Source organism: Poecile atricapillus, chromosome 2 (assembly GCF_030490865.1).
Source record: "Poecile atricapillus isolate bPoeAtr1 chromosome 2, bPoeAtr1.hap1, whole genome shotgun sequence".
NCBI classification, from domain to species: domain Eukaryota; kingdom Metazoa; phylum Chordata; class Aves; order Passeriformes; family Paridae; genus Poecile; species Poecile atricapillus.
The window spans coordinates 91,721,222-91,738,511 of record NC_081250.1 but is presented as its reverse complement, the minus strand read 5'-3'; the positions used below and the strand labels follow the sequence as shown (position 1 = coordinate 91,738,511).

General features: G+C 36.7%; 1 protein-coding gene across 4 annotated transcripts in view; it reads left to right on the top strand.

The window, feature by feature from the left end:
• Positions 1-17,290, top strand: part of ANKS6 (ankyrin repeat and sterile alpha motif domain containing 6) — a 43,309-nt gene that overhangs the window by 22,973 nt on the left and 3,046 nt on the right. For 2 of the 4 annotated variants that reach the window (XM_058831996.1, XM_058831997.1), the window contains exons 9-16: positions 433-636; positions 2,426-2,594; positions 3,239-3,408; positions 6,869-7,058; positions 8,441-8,557; positions 10,660-10,727; positions 12,014-12,130; positions 13,026-13,122. In XM_058831996.1, coding sequence (XP_058687979.1) covers positions 433-636; positions 2,426-2,594; positions 3,239-3,408; positions 6,869-7,058; positions 8,441-8,557; positions 10,660-10,727; positions 12,014-12,130; positions 13,026-13,122 — 1,132 coding nt within the window. Of the gene's footprint in view, positions 1-432; positions 637-2,425; positions 2,595-3,238; positions 3,409-6,868; positions 7,059-8,440; positions 8,558-10,659; positions 10,728-12,013; positions 12,131-13,025; positions 13,123-14,527; positions 14,967-17,290 lie in introns of all 4 variants that reach the window. The other 2 variants (XR_009276886.1, XR_009276887.1) reach the window with 2 other exon arrangements.

Below are 17,290 nucleotides of genomic sequence, written 5' to 3'. Positions count from 1 at the left end.
TATCTCATTCTGCAGTACACATACAGCAGGAACATGCAGTTGCTCACTGTTTCCAGGCATCCTGTCTGGGAATACAGAAAGGACTACATTGTTATTTCTTTGGAAATTGATAGTTATTCTTGTTAAAGTCATCTTGAGCAATATTTAGTCCAGTAAAGGAAGAGACAGTTTCTGCCACTTAATGAACTATATTCATTGTATCACATGAATAAGCATAATACTGAGGGGTGCCACAATGTTCGTTGGTGTTTCTCTTTCATTATGTGTTGTACTTCTTCTCAAGTAGTAATTCTGTGTCTCATTTCTGTTCTGTTTAAATGTGTTTTCATCTTTTTGCTTAACTTAAAACTTTGAAACTACATCACCAGCTCCCAGTAATCTCTTTTAAGAAGTGACTCTTTTCCCCCACTTTTCTTTATTCCCCTGTCTCAGCTGAGGAGTAGTGCTCCATTTACCAGGCTGCCCAGTGATAAGCTGAAAGCAGTGATACCACCTTTCTTACCACCCTCAAGCTTTGAACTTTGGAATTCTGATCGAACCCGACTCAGCAAAGATGGCAAAGCTGAACAGATGAGAACTGCCTGGCCACAGAGAGCAATCAAGCACGATTTTAACAGCAGTGGGAACTCTGATACAGTAAGCAAACTGAATGTGTGTGAAAATACTGTGTTATGCCTGGGCCCTGCTGACTGGTGAGCCACTCTATTTCTGATTATTTCTGATTTTAACCCATTGTCTCAGCAATGGCTTCTTCTTTTAAGCAGTGCTGCTTAGGAAGAATGCACATTTGGGTGGAAGGAACATAATGGAACAAAAGTTCTGTATGAAGTGAAAGAACTTTTTCTGTTTGGTTTGGTTTTGAGGGGGTTTGGTTTTTTTTTATTTTGTTTGGTATTTTGTTTTGTTGGGGGGGGTTGTTTGTTTGTTTTGTTTGTTTTGGGTTTTGTTGTTGTTGTTCACAACCATGAAGAGTGTGGTAGAAACTGCTCTGATTTGGAAAAAGAGCAGGGACAGAAAAAAGGAATGAAAATTGCTCAATTTTTAGGAACTGAGCGGGAGGGAAGAAATATCAGAAAGACCAATATACAAACATAATATTCTGAAAGATTAGCAATAGATAAAATTGTAGTAAGTAGTGATCAAGTGGACTTGAAGGCACACAGCTTTAAATTGGAAGTACTGTAAAAGACTGGAAAAAGTCTTGATTATTTCTGGTTTTTTATAGAAGGAGCTTGCCTGATTCCATAATATTTTCAGTGAAAATGCAAACAAAAAGAAAAGTAGGTGGTTTGTCTTGAGATAGGAAATTAAACAACCTTGACAGCCTTCTCTTTCATAGCTGCATAAAAAGGAGAAGTGCTTACTCCCCTAACTGTACACTGCAGTAGCTAGATGTAGAGAGGACTAGTCCAGAATAGTGTTTCAATATCAGTTCTAGAAATGGGACAATGAAGACATTTAGGAGGAATTTTTTTCTCTTTTCCTTTTTTTAAGTGGATGTTAGCTTAGTAGAGGTGACTTAGGTGGAATAAGGCAGAATATTAGAAGGGAAGTGACAGGAAGATAACAGGAAGGCAAGTATTAATCATCCCAAAAAAAGATGGTTGTAATAACATAACTGGATAATTGGCATGTGTATAAAGTGAGGAACAGAGAAAGTAGGGGAGGACTAGCCATCAGTCCTGTGAGGAAAGAAGAGTCTTGCTGAGGGTATAGGAAGGAGGGAAACAGTAAGTCAGAGATGGAAGTAGTGACTTGAGCGACAGGATAAGAAACATGAAAAAGCTGAGCTGCAAAAGCTCATATGTCAAATGGCTGGCAGCAGCCAATGGTGTAAAAGAAATTAAAGAGGATGTGGCTGAGGATTTGGGTAGTGTATAGGTAGATCAGTAGTGCCTCAATTAATAAAACTCAGTAGTGTAGCTGGCTGTTTAGATTGCAGGGAGTATAAAAATACAACTGGTGGAAAGTAAGTTTATATCACTTCTTGCAGCTTGGTTTATAAGAAATAGAGATATGATGAATGGGAAGTTGGTAGCTCTTTTATAAGATGGTAGAGACAAAGCCAAGATTCTGCAGGAAAGAAATTTCACATGTGATAATTTTTATTCTTCCTCACTGCTCATAATACTGTGTATATCACATCTCAAGTGCATCATACATGCTCATTTGTGTTGGCCAAAGATTAAGAAGAATTAATGGCTTAATATGGTGTAATTTCTTTCACTGAATAAATATATTCTATATATATTTATATATGTATATATTCAGTATATATGTATATGTAAGATAAGGTTCTTTCTGATGTCCCCTTTGTTCTTCAGTGGAAGTTTCAGAACTTGGGATAAATAAAACAGTGGTTGATGTTAGCTCTTTATTTTTCTCAATCAAGAAAGAACAAATTATTTTTCATTTTGTTTTCCAGACATCTGTTAACAAAGGTAATACTAGGCCAGTCAAGTTATCAACGTTTACAAGAAGACCAGCATCTCCTTCAAATTCCAACAACTTCAACCATTCTCCCCATTCTTCTGGTGGTTCCAATAACATTGCAGGAATTAACAGACATGGAGGAGAACTGCATAACAGATCAGGTACCATTTTTGTACCATCAGGTAGAAAATAATTTGTATCTGATTCAGTTAAAAACTGTGATTATGGCAGAAGATACTAAACCTTTTCTGAGCACTCCTACCACTGCACAAGCAAAGCTTCTGTAAATTTAGTGGATGTGGGATTGGACTTTAAACATCTACATAAGGGAAGAAGAGCCTCACACCTGTTACAGAAGTCTCAGTGGTCACTCCATCTCATGCACAGTTTACTAGATCCACCCATGGTGGATCAGGTGGATGCTGGCTCATTGCACCATGGATGTCATAGAGCTGACTTCTGTGCATGTTGCTTAACTTTCTCTTTAAAATAAAAATCAATTTTCAGTTAAAACCAAAGGCATGCATTGTACCTCGTAGTTGTTGAAGACAATATGGTGAATGGCTCATGAAAACTATGTCCAAGGGTATGAAAATCAGCTCTGTGTGTGTGTACACAGGGCTGGCTTCCCTCTTCTGCAACTGATTTCTGTTCTTTATTCTGGAAGCTGCTGGAGAGACCTGAACCTGGCAATTTTCTCTTGCTTCATCCGGTCAGTTTTTAAATGAAAGTGAATGTTTGAGAGTTAACAGACATTTCAAACTTACGGTTTCCTTTACTGGGTTTATTTTACTTTTTATTCTAGGTGGCAGTGCAGATAACGTTTTGTCTCAGATTGCAGCCCAAAGAAGAAAAGCAGCAGGCTTACCTGAACAGAAACCGAGCCAACAGTCCAGTCCAGTCCAGTCAACTCCTTCATCTACCATGTCGGATTTGCAGAGTGCTCAGATTGTTGGCAATGGACATGTTGTAAAGGTAGTGGGAAATGTAAAATTTCGCACTTCCAAATTGGCTAATAGGTCATATCTAAGTCATGAGTAGCTGGTGCACAACATTCCACAGCCAAAAAGGAATGAACACTTTTTATGTTAGTGGCAGCTTTTCAGCTCTACAAACCTTACTTTTAAGTGCAAGTCCACAGAACATGAAACCTAAAAATAAAACACTTTATTATTAATTTCATTATATTTTAAAAACTAGTAAATGTAATGCTTAATCTTAGGGTAGATCTGCACTATTATGATTTCTCATTATTTCTTTCATGGTCCAGATCCAGTGTTTTTTGTTAGTTACTCCTGGATTTTTCCCTGAAGTGGTATAGTTGGTTTCTCTAGCTAGTTTCTCTTCAAAGGTTCAATCTGAATGCAGAGCATGACATAATTTGTACCAGGATATGCTGACCACAGCATATCCTATATCATATCATATAAAGGATGATACACGTAACCAGTCTGCTCCACAAGGTGTTATTTTTAAACAGTAGGCCAATAACAAAGTCTTAACTGCTTTATACAACATTTTTGACAGTTAAGATTTTAAGTTTTCAAGATCTGTAGAGGCACAAATTATAAAGCAGCATCATAACAGAAGATGTGATACACTATTGAGAAATTGATGGGTTTGTTTACATAGGAAAACATTGCATTTCAGAGAGCAAGAGAAGGAAAACATTTAATTTGGGGTTTATATTCTCATGCCTGGTATTCTGGAAATGTTAGAATATGTCAGCAAGAGCAAATTCTCCAGCTTTTGCTTATGTAAACTCCAAGCAGCTCAGTTTGTTTTGTTGTGTTTACATCTTTCAGTGAGGTTCTTCAAATTTTGCCTGAGGAAACAAAAATGTCCAGAGTATAAAATTAATGCTTTTGCAATCTCATTCTGTGATGTCTTATATGGGAACAGTACTCAATATTTGTATTTAGTAAGTACATAAAAATGATAAATGAAATTGCAAAGTTGTTCAGAAATTACATGGAAATTTCTGGAGGACAAAAATCAGAAAAAGATAAGGTGCAACTACCAATGCTGAAACAGTTTCCATGAATAGTCACTTTGTCTGTGATCTGTCAGTCCTGATTCTGGAGGGACTGCTGGTTGCTTTTCAAAGATGAGATTGGGAGCTCAAATTTCTAACTCAGCTGGACCGCCAGAGTCTGAGGATTCAAATCAATTCTTTGGTATATGGTAATCTTTCCTCTCTTTCTATCCTGTGTAACTGCTCCCTGAGTTATAAATGATCCCTGTCTTTTTCTGGTAGACAAAACCCCTTTATCATACTCTTCCCTCATTAAAGTCTTCTCTGCAGAGCAGCTACCAAATGCTTTTTCTTTCAGAGGTGGTCTGACCAGCATGTTTTAATTAAACTCTCAGCATGTCCTCTCAGCTTGTTTTTAGCTTGGAAATAATTTCAGAAGAGCTCCTTGTGTGCCCACCAAAAGTCTCATTTTTCTCCAGTTATATTAATTATCGCACCAAGAGATAATACCTGTGCCTGTGAGCTTTGGGCTGCATATCCCATGGCCTTTTGTTGCAGCAGTGCTGACATTAAAAAGTTTAACTACTGTTTCCACTCACAGTGGGATACATTAGAGGATAAAAGAGTAGTGAAGTACAGTGTGCTGCAGATCATCTTCTGGAAAGGCTGTTCGTTATACTGTTGAGAAGATTTTTAAACAACATTTATGCCACTGTTTTGGAAAGGCAACAGCTTTTTCAGTGCACTTTGCTTAGATGTCTAGACGAGTTTCATTCTGTCTACCAGTAACAAAACATGTCATAGTGTAGATCTCACTATAGGTATTCATGTATCACACAATGGAGCTGATTTTTGGAGATTTCTGTTGGGAGAACACAATCAAATATGGATGCACACAGGCTACAGAAGCTAGCAGTGTGTTATTGTAATCAGCAGTGTAAATGCTGGTTACTGTATCAGTCTATATCCATTGAGGAATGGCTTGTGTCCTCCCATTAGGATCATGCTGTCTAAACTTTGAAATAGCTGATCTAAAAATGCAGTGATATTACACTGCTGAATTTTGCAAAACTTATCCGTGAGGGGTGAGATGGTGCAAGCTTTAAAGAAAGAAAAAAAAGCCACAAACATTTTAAAGGATGATGTAATTTAAATAAATGCAGACAGTGTGCTAAGGAGGGAAGACCATCCTGCAACACAAATGGCCAGTAACAAGTTAGATGGAAATTTGGGACAGAAAGTTGGAGTGAGTTCATGATGCTCTTCAGGGAGCTCTCAAGTTTGTATCGTGCTACATTACTTCTAGCCAATTCAGTGCAGGGCTAAGGAAGTATTACATTCTGAGATAGGATAGAATAATGGAAGAATGTTACCCCAAAGTTTTATCTTTTAAATCTGCATCTTTTTCATTAACTAGAAAAGCTCAATTTATGCCACGGTTCCGTTTTTGCACAGAAGCAAAATTGCAAAGACAGGAACCACTGTCATTCTCATTTCTTACACTGTTACACAGATCAACTTTTTTATCAGTTTGTTGTAGTAGCCTGAGTGACAAAAGGTATTTAATCTGAATTCTGGAATCCAGTAAAAAAATTACCTTCTTTTTGGATCATACAATGCAGACATCAAAATGTATATGTAGATCAAAGAATTTAGGAGTTGAGGGGCATTGACTGCTTTTGGAAAAGACTGTCGATATGTGTTCATGTGTATATTCTTATTACCCATTTTAACTCATGTATTTTTCTGTTTTCCATGCCTCCAAATGAATTAAATATTTGCAAAATTCTTAATAAATCACTTGATTCTTGTTAGGCAATAATAAATTTTAGGGTTGGCAGAAAACTTCCATTCCAGTGCAGCAAGCGGTTTAATGTGCCCAAAACGTACTTTGTGCTTGCTACATGTTTCTGGTTAATCCAGCATGAAGTGCTACTTTAAATTGGCATCTCATACGCTTTGAAAATCTTTACGTGAGACTTAAAGCTCTGAATGAAAATCCCTATTTTCAAGTCAAAGTAATGAATTTTGTTTCTGTTATTAAACTGTTTTTATCTCAACTGCAAGTTTTACTTTTGCCCATTGCAAGGCAGGTGGAGAGGTGTGTGAGAGGCTGTGTGGTGCATAGGTGCCACCTGTACTTAAACCATGATAGTCCTTTTAGAAAAAGAATAATTGTAGTGCTTGTGGGCAGTATTGCTTTACAAGAAATAATTTTCCTATTACAAAATTACAGCCTTAATAAATGTATTTTTCTTGATAATTTTGGGGAGACAGACTTTGATCTGGGATAAAATCACTATTGCTTCAATTATTTCAATATAGATCAAGCAGAAACTTCTAGTTGTGATTATATGCTCTCAGAAATGATATACAACTCAAGTAATAATGAAGCATCATGTATAGGTAAACATTTTTTGGATTATATTTTAACTGAAATAATTGTATCATTGACTGCAGCAAAAACTGGAGATGAGCAAAAGACCTCCATCTGGGACTTCATCTACGTCTAAAAGCACATCACCAACTCTCACACCTTCTCCATCACCTTCCCCATCTCCTAAGGTTCAAAATGCAGAGTCTTCCGTCTCTTCTTCTCACAGACATGCCAAGAGCAACGGCTCCAGCAGTGGTACTATTACAGAGGATGGTGAGTAGCTCCCTGTAATTACAGGAGATTCATTCATCAAGAATACTATGTATTTAAAGCCATAACTGTACTGGACTTGTGTGTATCTGCATGAGAGTGAGGTCTCTCTTCTTTCTAGAAAATATATTACAGTGTTTCTTACAGTGAGATTGGTGTTCCTGCATTAACTGCCTTTTTCTCTCTCAAAACCTGTGATTCTTTCCATTTACAGAGAGACTGGTATCACCTCAAAGCTAGTATAGAATAGGTAGGCCACTCTTAAATGGCCACATTTTTGCCCTTCATGGCTTAAGTCCTGTTTTTCACCCTTTGCTGAGGCTACAAAATGCATTTTTTCCACGCTAGGTATTTTTTTTCCTTAGTAAATGCAGGGAAGCACATCACTACAGAGATAAATTTTTTATCCATAGCAAGTCATAGCTACATGAAGTTGGTTAATAGCTGTAGAGCATTTATTTTTCTAAATCGGAGAAATAACCTTATTACAACCTCCTTTTAACTTAAAATCATAAGAAAGAATAATAATCTTATTACTTTTCTAGTGAGATTAATACCTTTTATATTAGACTTTTAGGTATAAATTACAACTTTCAAAAAGTCACTTTACTGTGTTGGAAACAGGATATCAATAACGTTGTTTTCTCTTGTAAGTATTTCAAAGAAGTGAAGGAAATAACATGACTCAGAACCTTTTAAATAAGAAATGGAGGCACTTTGTACAATTTTTGTTTTTCTGAAATTGTCTGTATTGATTTTGGTTTATTTTCACTTATGCCATCTTTGTCCATTAACACTGTAATTCCTTTTGACATTGAAGACAGGTAATACTTGACCCTTTTTCTGTCCTCTTCTCATGGCTTAGCTGTAACATATTCTAGTGATTGCTGGAGCAAATCCTTTCACATTTAGTGCCATTTTATAGTGATGTCTTGATAATATAAGAATTGCCAATTTAGAGACACATAAAAAGAAGAGAACTCACTGTTGGATAACGAGGCAAGTTCCAAGCTGTGAGCTGCTCTCATCTCACCCAGTGAAGCTTGGTTTTGTGGCCGCACACTAATGCTAGGATACTGTGAGTTGCCTTGTAGCAGAGAAAAGATTGTTTGTCAGAAACCCAAGTAGCTCTGGGTTCATTGTGTTCATAAGCTTTTGTAGCTAAGTGCTCCTTTAATTTGAGGGCTTCTTTTACTGGGGTTTGATTCAGCAGCAGAAGTAAAATGCTGATATGCCAAGCAGTAATCAGAAGTGTACAGAAGGTCTGCAGTGTTAGCTTTTCTTTCAAGTGAACTTAAATGGCTAAGAAAATTGATTTGCATTGACTGTTACTGTGAAGGAGCAGTAGGCAGCAGCATTCAGAGGTGTTCTTTGTTTCTCTCTAGGCAACCACTTGGTGGATCATCAACAGCTTGGCCCTATTCTGAGAGCCAGTGATGTAGAGAATCAAGAAAGACGAAACCATGTTAGAGTGAAAGAAGGCTCTGAAAACTTGGAGAAAGGTAATCTTACCTTACTTCTATAGAGTAGTATAAAAGGAGGTGCTGAATAGGAGTAACATGGAAAAAGCAGTAAGAGCTCCAAGAACCTTGGCTTGCTCCAGGGATGGAGGTAAGAAGACAAGGTAAGTGCAGAGCAAATGAGAGTGGTAAAGCAAAGGACAAACATGTTAAGCAACAGTAGTAAAATGGAGAGGTTTCAGTTACCCTGACATTAATCCATGGGAAAAGGTTATAATTTTTAAAAACATACCATGGGAACTTCTCCACATTGCTAAGATGAAAAATATCTTCTTAGAAAACAGAATTCTCATTAGAAGATCCTTAGATATATTACTAATGTTTTTTTCTTATAGGTTGTCAGTTACCCTTCTCATTTTTCATCATATTGCTGTGCTTAGAACTGTAGGCCATAGCCTTAGTGTAATAATACAGGACCTGGAAGAGGGATAGAGGAAGAGAAAATGTGAAGGGCCTACACCTGAAAGCATTCTCTTATGTGTGAAGGATGTTTGGTGTTATAGTTGTTCATGACAAGACTGAGCTCAGACACCCTTGGAAGTTTCTTCTCATATCATGGCCTACCGTTCTAAACACACCAATATGATGAAAAATGAGAAGGGTAACTAACAACCTGTAAGAAAAAAAACATTAATAATATATCTAAGGATCTTCTAATGATAATTCTGTTTTCCTTCTCCAAGATGATATTTTTCATCAAACAATGTGGAGAAGTTCCTATGATACATTTTTAAAACTGATAGCCTTCTCCCATGGATTCATGTCAGGGTACTAAAGCTTTTAGTCTGAGACCATGTCAACTTTTGCAAATCATGTTAGGCATACCAAGTTAGTTGAAATTAAGATTTAAAAAACCCAACAAAACCCTAGCAGAAAATAAGATTCAACTAGAATTTTTCTCTTTACTTGTCTTTGGACTCTCCTATGTAAAAAAGACTTCCAAAATAGTACGAAGCAGTGTATTTATCTCAAGGTACTTGATGTCTTTTGAGAAGCTGTAGTATGAGAAGTATGAGATTTCTTTTTCATGTTTCTAGTGATGATGAAAGAAAAGGGAAAGTCAAAAGACAAAGATATGAAATAAATGAAAACAAAGTATATTTGGTAATGAACTAGTGAGATCTTTAAAATGAAAGTGAGTTTATATGCAGAATATTAAATACAGTTTTGTTTTATAAGGTAATAATTCATGTTCTTCATTTTGACTCTGACTTCTTAGTTTCACTGACCACTTACATACTTAAGGGGAAAAAACAGTTACTTGTGACAGCAAAATAATAAAAACTTTAGCTGAGAGAGGTAGTGTGTAATTAAGAGAGGTAATGTCAGGTTATTCTGAAAGTGCACTTAAGCTTTTTAGCTAATTAGATTTTAAATGTGTGGGAAGAGTCACTGTCAGGTCCTGCAACATTAAATTTCCTTAGACTTTGAGAGGAAGGACAATACTCAGTGCTCTTAGCCTTGGAAGGTGAGCTTGTAAAACTTAAATTCTGTCCGGTTTTCATCTTAGCTGAACTTCAGCCGTCTATGTCCAAGATGAGTGGATGTTGGGCACGTAAGGAGAAGAGGGTTCAGAAAGATCTATGTTGTTTCAGTGTTTTGAATGAGCAGGTGTGTGGTTGCTTGTTCTACACTTGCCTTCCTGGATAATCAGATAGAAATATGCCTTTCAGTTCCTTGCCTGCTTGAGAAGTTTTGCTGTCTATCTAACCTGCACAATCTGGATCAGCCATCTGGGGCCAAGCACCCACATTTTAGGCACTGAAGTGCCTTAGTTGTCCTTACTGGTTTGGTTTTGTAATATCCTTTTAATGAGGTAGAAATGGCAATACAATGGCATTTATCCTAGCAAGGTGAGACTAGATGGAATTACAGTATATGTAAGTAGGTGAGAACAAAATAAGCCAGTATTTCAATTTCTGATGGAGAATAAATGGGGTTGTTTTTTTCTTACCATAAATGACTGTGGGAAATATAGGCTTTAATATGTATTTTCCATTTATAATGCTGAGATCATTAAAATCTTTTCTACTCCATGGGTGGTTTTTTTTGTTTTGTTTTGTTTTTTTTTTCTGTTACTGCAGATGAGCTGACTGGCATCCTTAAAAAATTGTCACTTGAGAAATATCAGCCTATATTTGAGGAACAGGAGGTATGTCTTTTCTAAAAGAACTTTTTTTTTTACTGTTTTAATGAAAGTAGGTTACAACACGTTGCATCAGATTTGTTATCCAGAGTTAGCTTCTACAGCCATTCCTGGTTGCAGAGAGAACCTTGAAACATGGACAAAGTGGTATTTGTAACATTCTCCAGAGTACTGCAAATAGCAGAGCTTTTTATGCTTAACCTATAACATTTGTATACATAGGGGTTTTTATTCTATCTGAAGTTACACTCTGCTTTTTCTATATATGTCTGTATCCAGTGTGGCTAAACAGTTCATAGAACATACAGTATCATCCCTAGAATCACAGCTGGAACCTCATTTTCAGAAGGAGAACAGCAGGGTGTGAATCACTGAGATGGCTGCTTTATCTTCTTTATCTGCTCTGCATAAGCAATAGGAGAACTAAATTGGGGAGCTTAGGCATTGTGGTAGATGAGAACTGTGACATTGACTTGCTGAAGGATACAGTGAAAGGAAATGTTGGTGAAAATAAGTAAAATTAATTCATTACTTTGTTTAAGGCAGGATCAAATGTGAGCAAATATCGTGTGCTTATTTGGTCAAAGAAAAGGGTAGTGAACAAACATGCATTAAATTGACATCGCCACAGAGTTCAAAATTCAGCACAAGCTCAGACAATTTAGCTTCATCACAATATATTGGGTTATTATTGTTCCCCTGCATGATAGGCAAGGGAGCATTGTCTAGAAATTAATATGCTTAGTGTGTGAAGGTTATATCAATATGAAAAGTTTCAGATATTTGTTCTTATGATAGCCTTATGGATATGTTGTTAGAATAAAAACTGATGTATGAACAAGACCTAGGTTTTTCATGAGGAGACTCTGGAAAAGTAAACACAATATTCTGAAATTCCAAAAATACTTAGGAGGAAAGGGTGAAGAAAAGAGAGAAACCTTAAATTTATTCAGGTAGCTGCTACTGTAGGCAGCGGAATTTCTGTGTAGTCTATATATTCTGTATTAATAGAACTTGATGGGAAAAAGACTAAAAATCCATTAATATTTTAGATGTACTATTGTGACTAGTTGAATGATTAACAGCAGGTTAGAAGCCTTAAAACAGAGTGGTAAATTATGTACCATTTGCTGCTGGTAATTCATTAAAAATTCTTTTTGGACAATATTTACATTAAGTCTACAAATAAAGAAACCCAACAGACCACTTTTAACCCGTAATTATGAATCTGTGCATAGGTAAATTTGTCTTACGTTTTTTTCTTTCATTTCTTCTTTTTTTGTAATATGCAGGTAGATATGGAAGCTTTCCTCACACTTACTGATGGTGATTTGAAAGAGCTGGGTATTAAAACAGATGGATCAAGGCAGCAAATTTTGGCAGCTATTTCTGAACTGAATGCAGGAAAGGTACATTTTTAAGTAGTGTACTTAGTAAATTATTTCAAGGTTTCTTTATATAATTAATTCAACATACATTTTGAAATTAATTTGTGGATGTTAGTTAGAAAAGCTAAATTATTTTTTTCCAAACAAAAGTGTTCCATGTATTTGATTAGTGAAAGGTCTTCCTTTGTGGCACTTCCTGTTCTCTTTCAATAACTCTTTCCTAGTCCAGTGAGCAAACTACTTGTAAACATGAGCAATATTGCAGTTTCTGAATATTGATTTCAGCAGTGCTAAAAAGAATCAGCTGGCTGCAATAGGCAGCTAGAGAGTTCAGCATAAGAAGAAAGGTGTCCTTTGATTAACATAATAGGTCTTGATTCCTCTGTGATTAGGTGAATAGCACTTCTCTCATTTCTTACACTTGCATTGCCTTTGAATTTTATGTCAACATAAACAAATTTGCTAAGAATGATGTACAGTAAACAGCTCTCAGCAGAGGGATTTTGTACTGGAACATGTCTTTGATTAGGCTTGCTGATGCTTTTCAGCAGCTTTTTTAGGTATGAGGTCCATTTGCTCTCTGATAGTGAAAGTTCAGACAAACAAAAAACACAATTTCCCTAAGTCAAGATCAACAGTAGTGATGAGGCTAAAAATTAGGGGAGGTGGATGATGTTCCATACTAAGATATACCATAAAGATAAATATAATAAAATATTTCTACTGTTGTCTGTTAATTTCAGGAAACTATTAATTCAGGGTTTTTTATATATGTCTGTAAGGTAAGGATTTGTTATTATTTCTAAGTGTATGGACATAGACACACATATTGACTCATTCATTGTGTACTCTTAATAAATTCTCTCTTAAACAGAAATTTAAGAATACCTTATTTTATTTTATTGTTCTTTTACAGGGTCGAGAGAGACAGATTTTACAAGAAACTATACACAACTTCCACTCTTCCTTTGAGAGTAGTGTTAGTAACACACGACAGCCAGGTCATTCCCAATGTAAGTAGCACCTGAAAAGAACTGAAAAATCAATTACAGGTTGAATCACAGAATCAAAAAATCAGCTAGATTGGAAAAACACCTCTGAGATTATAGAGTCCAACTTATGACTGAACACCACCATACCAAATCGACCATGGCACTGAATGCCATGTCCAGTCTTTTCTTAGAGACCTCCAGGTATGGTGACTCCATCATCTCCCTGGGCAGCCTATTCCAATGTCTGATCATTCTTTCTGTGAAAGAAGTCTTCCTAGTGTCCAAATATGTGGATATTTTATTTAATACTGGCTGGAAGATAGAATGTGACAAACAAGCCAGTGAGCTGCTTTCCTGGTTAATGAAGTCTCTTGCTGAGACTGTAGAGAAGATTTCAGCATAAAAGGTAGAGGTATCTGTAAGATGTTTATACATCCTTCATTACTATCTGAAATAAGGATAAGATTTTTGTTGTGCATTACTAAACACAGAAAATGGATACAAGTATAGCAAACCAGAGTATACAGCATGCTGTCTATAGTGTCTGTATGTATATATGTAGCAACAGTGAGGAGTGTTCCTGTATGGTGCATAATTAACTTTTGTGTTCTCTTTATAGGCGACATTTTAGTCTGATCAGGTAGAATAAATATATTCAAGATTTACAATTTGGCATAATGCTTTAGGCTGCTATGTTAATTATATATTTATGTATGTATGCATTTAATTATTTTGCATAGGTGGTATTTTTATAGAATTTTCTATAGTTGGTTTCTTTGGAATACGTGTATTCCAAGCACCAGTGTTATCTGCTAGCCAAACCGGAGAAACTGCCTTTTAAAATGTACTGTCTGTAACCAAAACGTTCAGGAAGGTGTTGCTGACCTGTAGTAATTGAATACATTTCCTACGCTCTCAGATGAAAAACCTGCAAATCTCTGTCCTGTCAGCTGCCTGACACAAAGGCAGATACTCATCTGTTACTCCAGATTGAAGCATAGGGCACAACCTATTCCCACGTGTACTTCTGTATCCATGTTTTAGTAGAAACAACGAAAGCCATTGAACAGCCTTGAGAGGTGCACCATGTTAAAAGTGCTTCTTCTTCAATTGTTTATTTTGCTACTTTCATTCACTCACAAGATAATTACATTTGTTTAGGGGTTATGTTATATAATTCAGGTATTGTATGCTTCAGGAAACCTTAATAATGAGCTAGTCCCAGTTGTTTTAATCTCAGTCAGCTGCATTTCACTAGATATGTGAAAGCAGGTGCTAACTGTTGACCTGCTGATGTCTTGGGGAAAACTGGGAATTGCTGGGGTAGTTAGTGAATGTGGGCTATTTCCAGTATTCTATGTAGTCTGCTTGGCTGAAAGCCACTATCAGGTGTCCCTGTATGCATTGTGCAACTTTCCATTCTCAGCATAGTCAGCATGTGTGGGAACTTCTGGATGTCTCTTGGTAACATCCCAGAGCTGAAGAGCCTCTTCTGTAGGTATTACTAGGTGAGCAGAAGCTGTTTGGGATTTGATTACGTGGTGCAAAGAAGTGGAATTACTCAAGAACCAAAGAAGCATAGAGGTGTAATGTGTCTCCAAGCAACTTTCTGACCTTAAATGTCTTGAAGACATCAAAGGAAAAGAATGGTGGCTCAGAGTTGGGGAGCATATCCTTTTGTAATAATGGAGGCAGCAGTTGCTCCTGTTGAGCTTTTGACAAGATGCTGCAAGAAGGATGCCATAAGAGATCAGGCTTTTGGGTTTTTGTGTGTAAGAGCTCCATGATATAGATTTGGCTGTGAAACAGAAACACTAACAGAGAAGAGGAAGAGAACATGTAGCTAAAAGAAGTTCCTGCACCAGGTAAGCTGCTTTTTATTGTAAAAAGTAGCAGTGGAATCCTTATGCAGTCTCTGGAACTTGAAGTAATTTCCAGGAATATGTAATATTTTAGAGCATAAGAGCACCTGTACCAAGTCAGATCCAGGGTCCATTCAGTTGTGTTCAACTTTTTCATCCAGTCTCATCTGACACTGATACGAAGAGCTACTTACTTTCATTTACTGTGAACTTGCTATGTTCTGACTTCTTTTGCTTCATCATACTGGATCAGAAGATACAGTGAGCAGTTGTTTTCTTTTCACTGCCTCCATGCCACTGATGATTTTACAGATCACTGTGATATTCTTCTTCATTCATGTGTTTTTCCAAAGGGAAGGCTTATAGGTTGCTTTGTTATTCCCTATACTGGAGTTTTTCTAACCTCTTTTCCTTTTCTGCTATTATCTTTTTAGACTTGGGAGATATCAGCCTAGCATACAGTGTTCAATATGTAGGCATATTATGGATTTACATGACAGAGTGATGTTTGTTTTTCAGTTGTGTTCTCTGCTTTCCATTCTCTTGCCCTTTCCTAGTTATTTCTGGTACTTTGCTGTGTTTGCTATAATTGAAGACTGAATTGGTATTAATTCAAATTACCTTGTACAACCCAGCTGACCTACTGAGTTTGAGCTCACAGCTTATAATTTTATATAAATAAACATACATCTTCTTTTCCATTTGCCTTCATATTACTTCATATTTATCTTCACCAAATTTTGTTGCTATCTTGTTGTTTAGGCACAGATGTCACATGTAGTCTTTTTGCCAGTCTTCTGTTTACCTTTTATTTCCATGGATAACTTAGGAAGGTTTGTCCCTTCACTCTATATGCCCTTTCAAAATCATATAGTGAATATACTGTTCGTATCCTGAATATCCTCAGGCAGATCCCTATGAAATACTAGCGGTGAATCCCTCTACTGTGGAAAAAATCACTGTTTACTGCAAACTTCTGTCCTCTGCCTCCCTAACACATTATTTTTCCACACAAGAAATTTTACTTTTACCCTGTGGGTTTCTTATATCTTAAGGGCTAACCTTGGACCTTGTGAAATGCCTTGTCAAAATCCAAGCATGAAATGGACCCCTTTTATCTATAAGACTATTGGCACCTTCAAGGAATACTAGTAGGTTGGTGAGGCAAGACTTCTAAATCCCTTCTTGATTGTTTTCCACACAAAATTTCAGATTGTTACAGTTTTTACTAATCTGGTTGGTATTACTGTCCATCTCTCTGGTCACTGTTTCCCTGCCTTTCCTGTTGAACCATTAAAAAGATTTACATCACTGTTATCACGTCTCAGTTATGCAATAATTTAAACAACAACCTGTGCTCTGTACACAACGGTTCAGCTGCTTAATCTTTCTGCTTCTCCAGGACATCTGCCTTAGAAATTTGCTTGTTACTTGCTTTGTGTATTTGTTTCATATTAATTTTTGCTAGTACTACAGTTTAAGGTATCTCCCATGTAAAGAAGGTTTCTGAAATGGAATCCTTCCTCCCCACCCCATGCCAGGGACACTAGGTTAGGCTGTGTAAATTCCGTGCTCCAGTCCTTGCCTGACCTGCATAAGGCAGAGCAGTGAAAATGATTCACAGGTTACTGGACCTGTAAGCCATTAGGTTTGGAGGCGCCATGAATTCTGAATAGGCAAACAGTACTTGCATGGAGAATGTTGCCTCCATCTCTTTTTTTAATGGAAATTAATTGGTAATTTTTAGAAAATTCTGATAAAATTATTCATTCCAAGAGTGAATGTTTTGGTGGGTTTTGACACTTTGGTAGTTTTGGTTACTATTACATATTGGAAAACTGACAAAGCACCCTATCCTTGATAAGAGAAACTACTAGGAAGACATTGCTTCTTTATAGCCCAGTGAATGTGTCCAGCAAACACAGAATTACTATGCTGCTTTACCATTTAAAACAGATGACCAGCCCATGGAGGCATGAGGCAAAGTGACTGCTCTGAGGAGAAAAATGCTTCTCCTTTGTCTGGATTCCAACTTCAGTGAAACAGCAAGAGGCAGCATAAAGTCCAGCTTTCTGAGAGAATGGGATTTAACAAATAATATCTCAAGAAAAGTTTCTGTTTGTGGTTTGAGGTGACCTTTTCTGGTAAAAAAGAAAATTTTACTTCCTGAATGACTAATTGCCAGGACTAATTGTTCAGTTTATTTTGAACAATTAGTCAAGATTGTTCAAAAGTCAAGTGGGGCTGTGTCAAGATTCATGCTCCCATTAAGTGAGTGCAATCAAGAGGTTGAATAGATCTGGCAGTGGTCTGCAGGTTAATTGAAA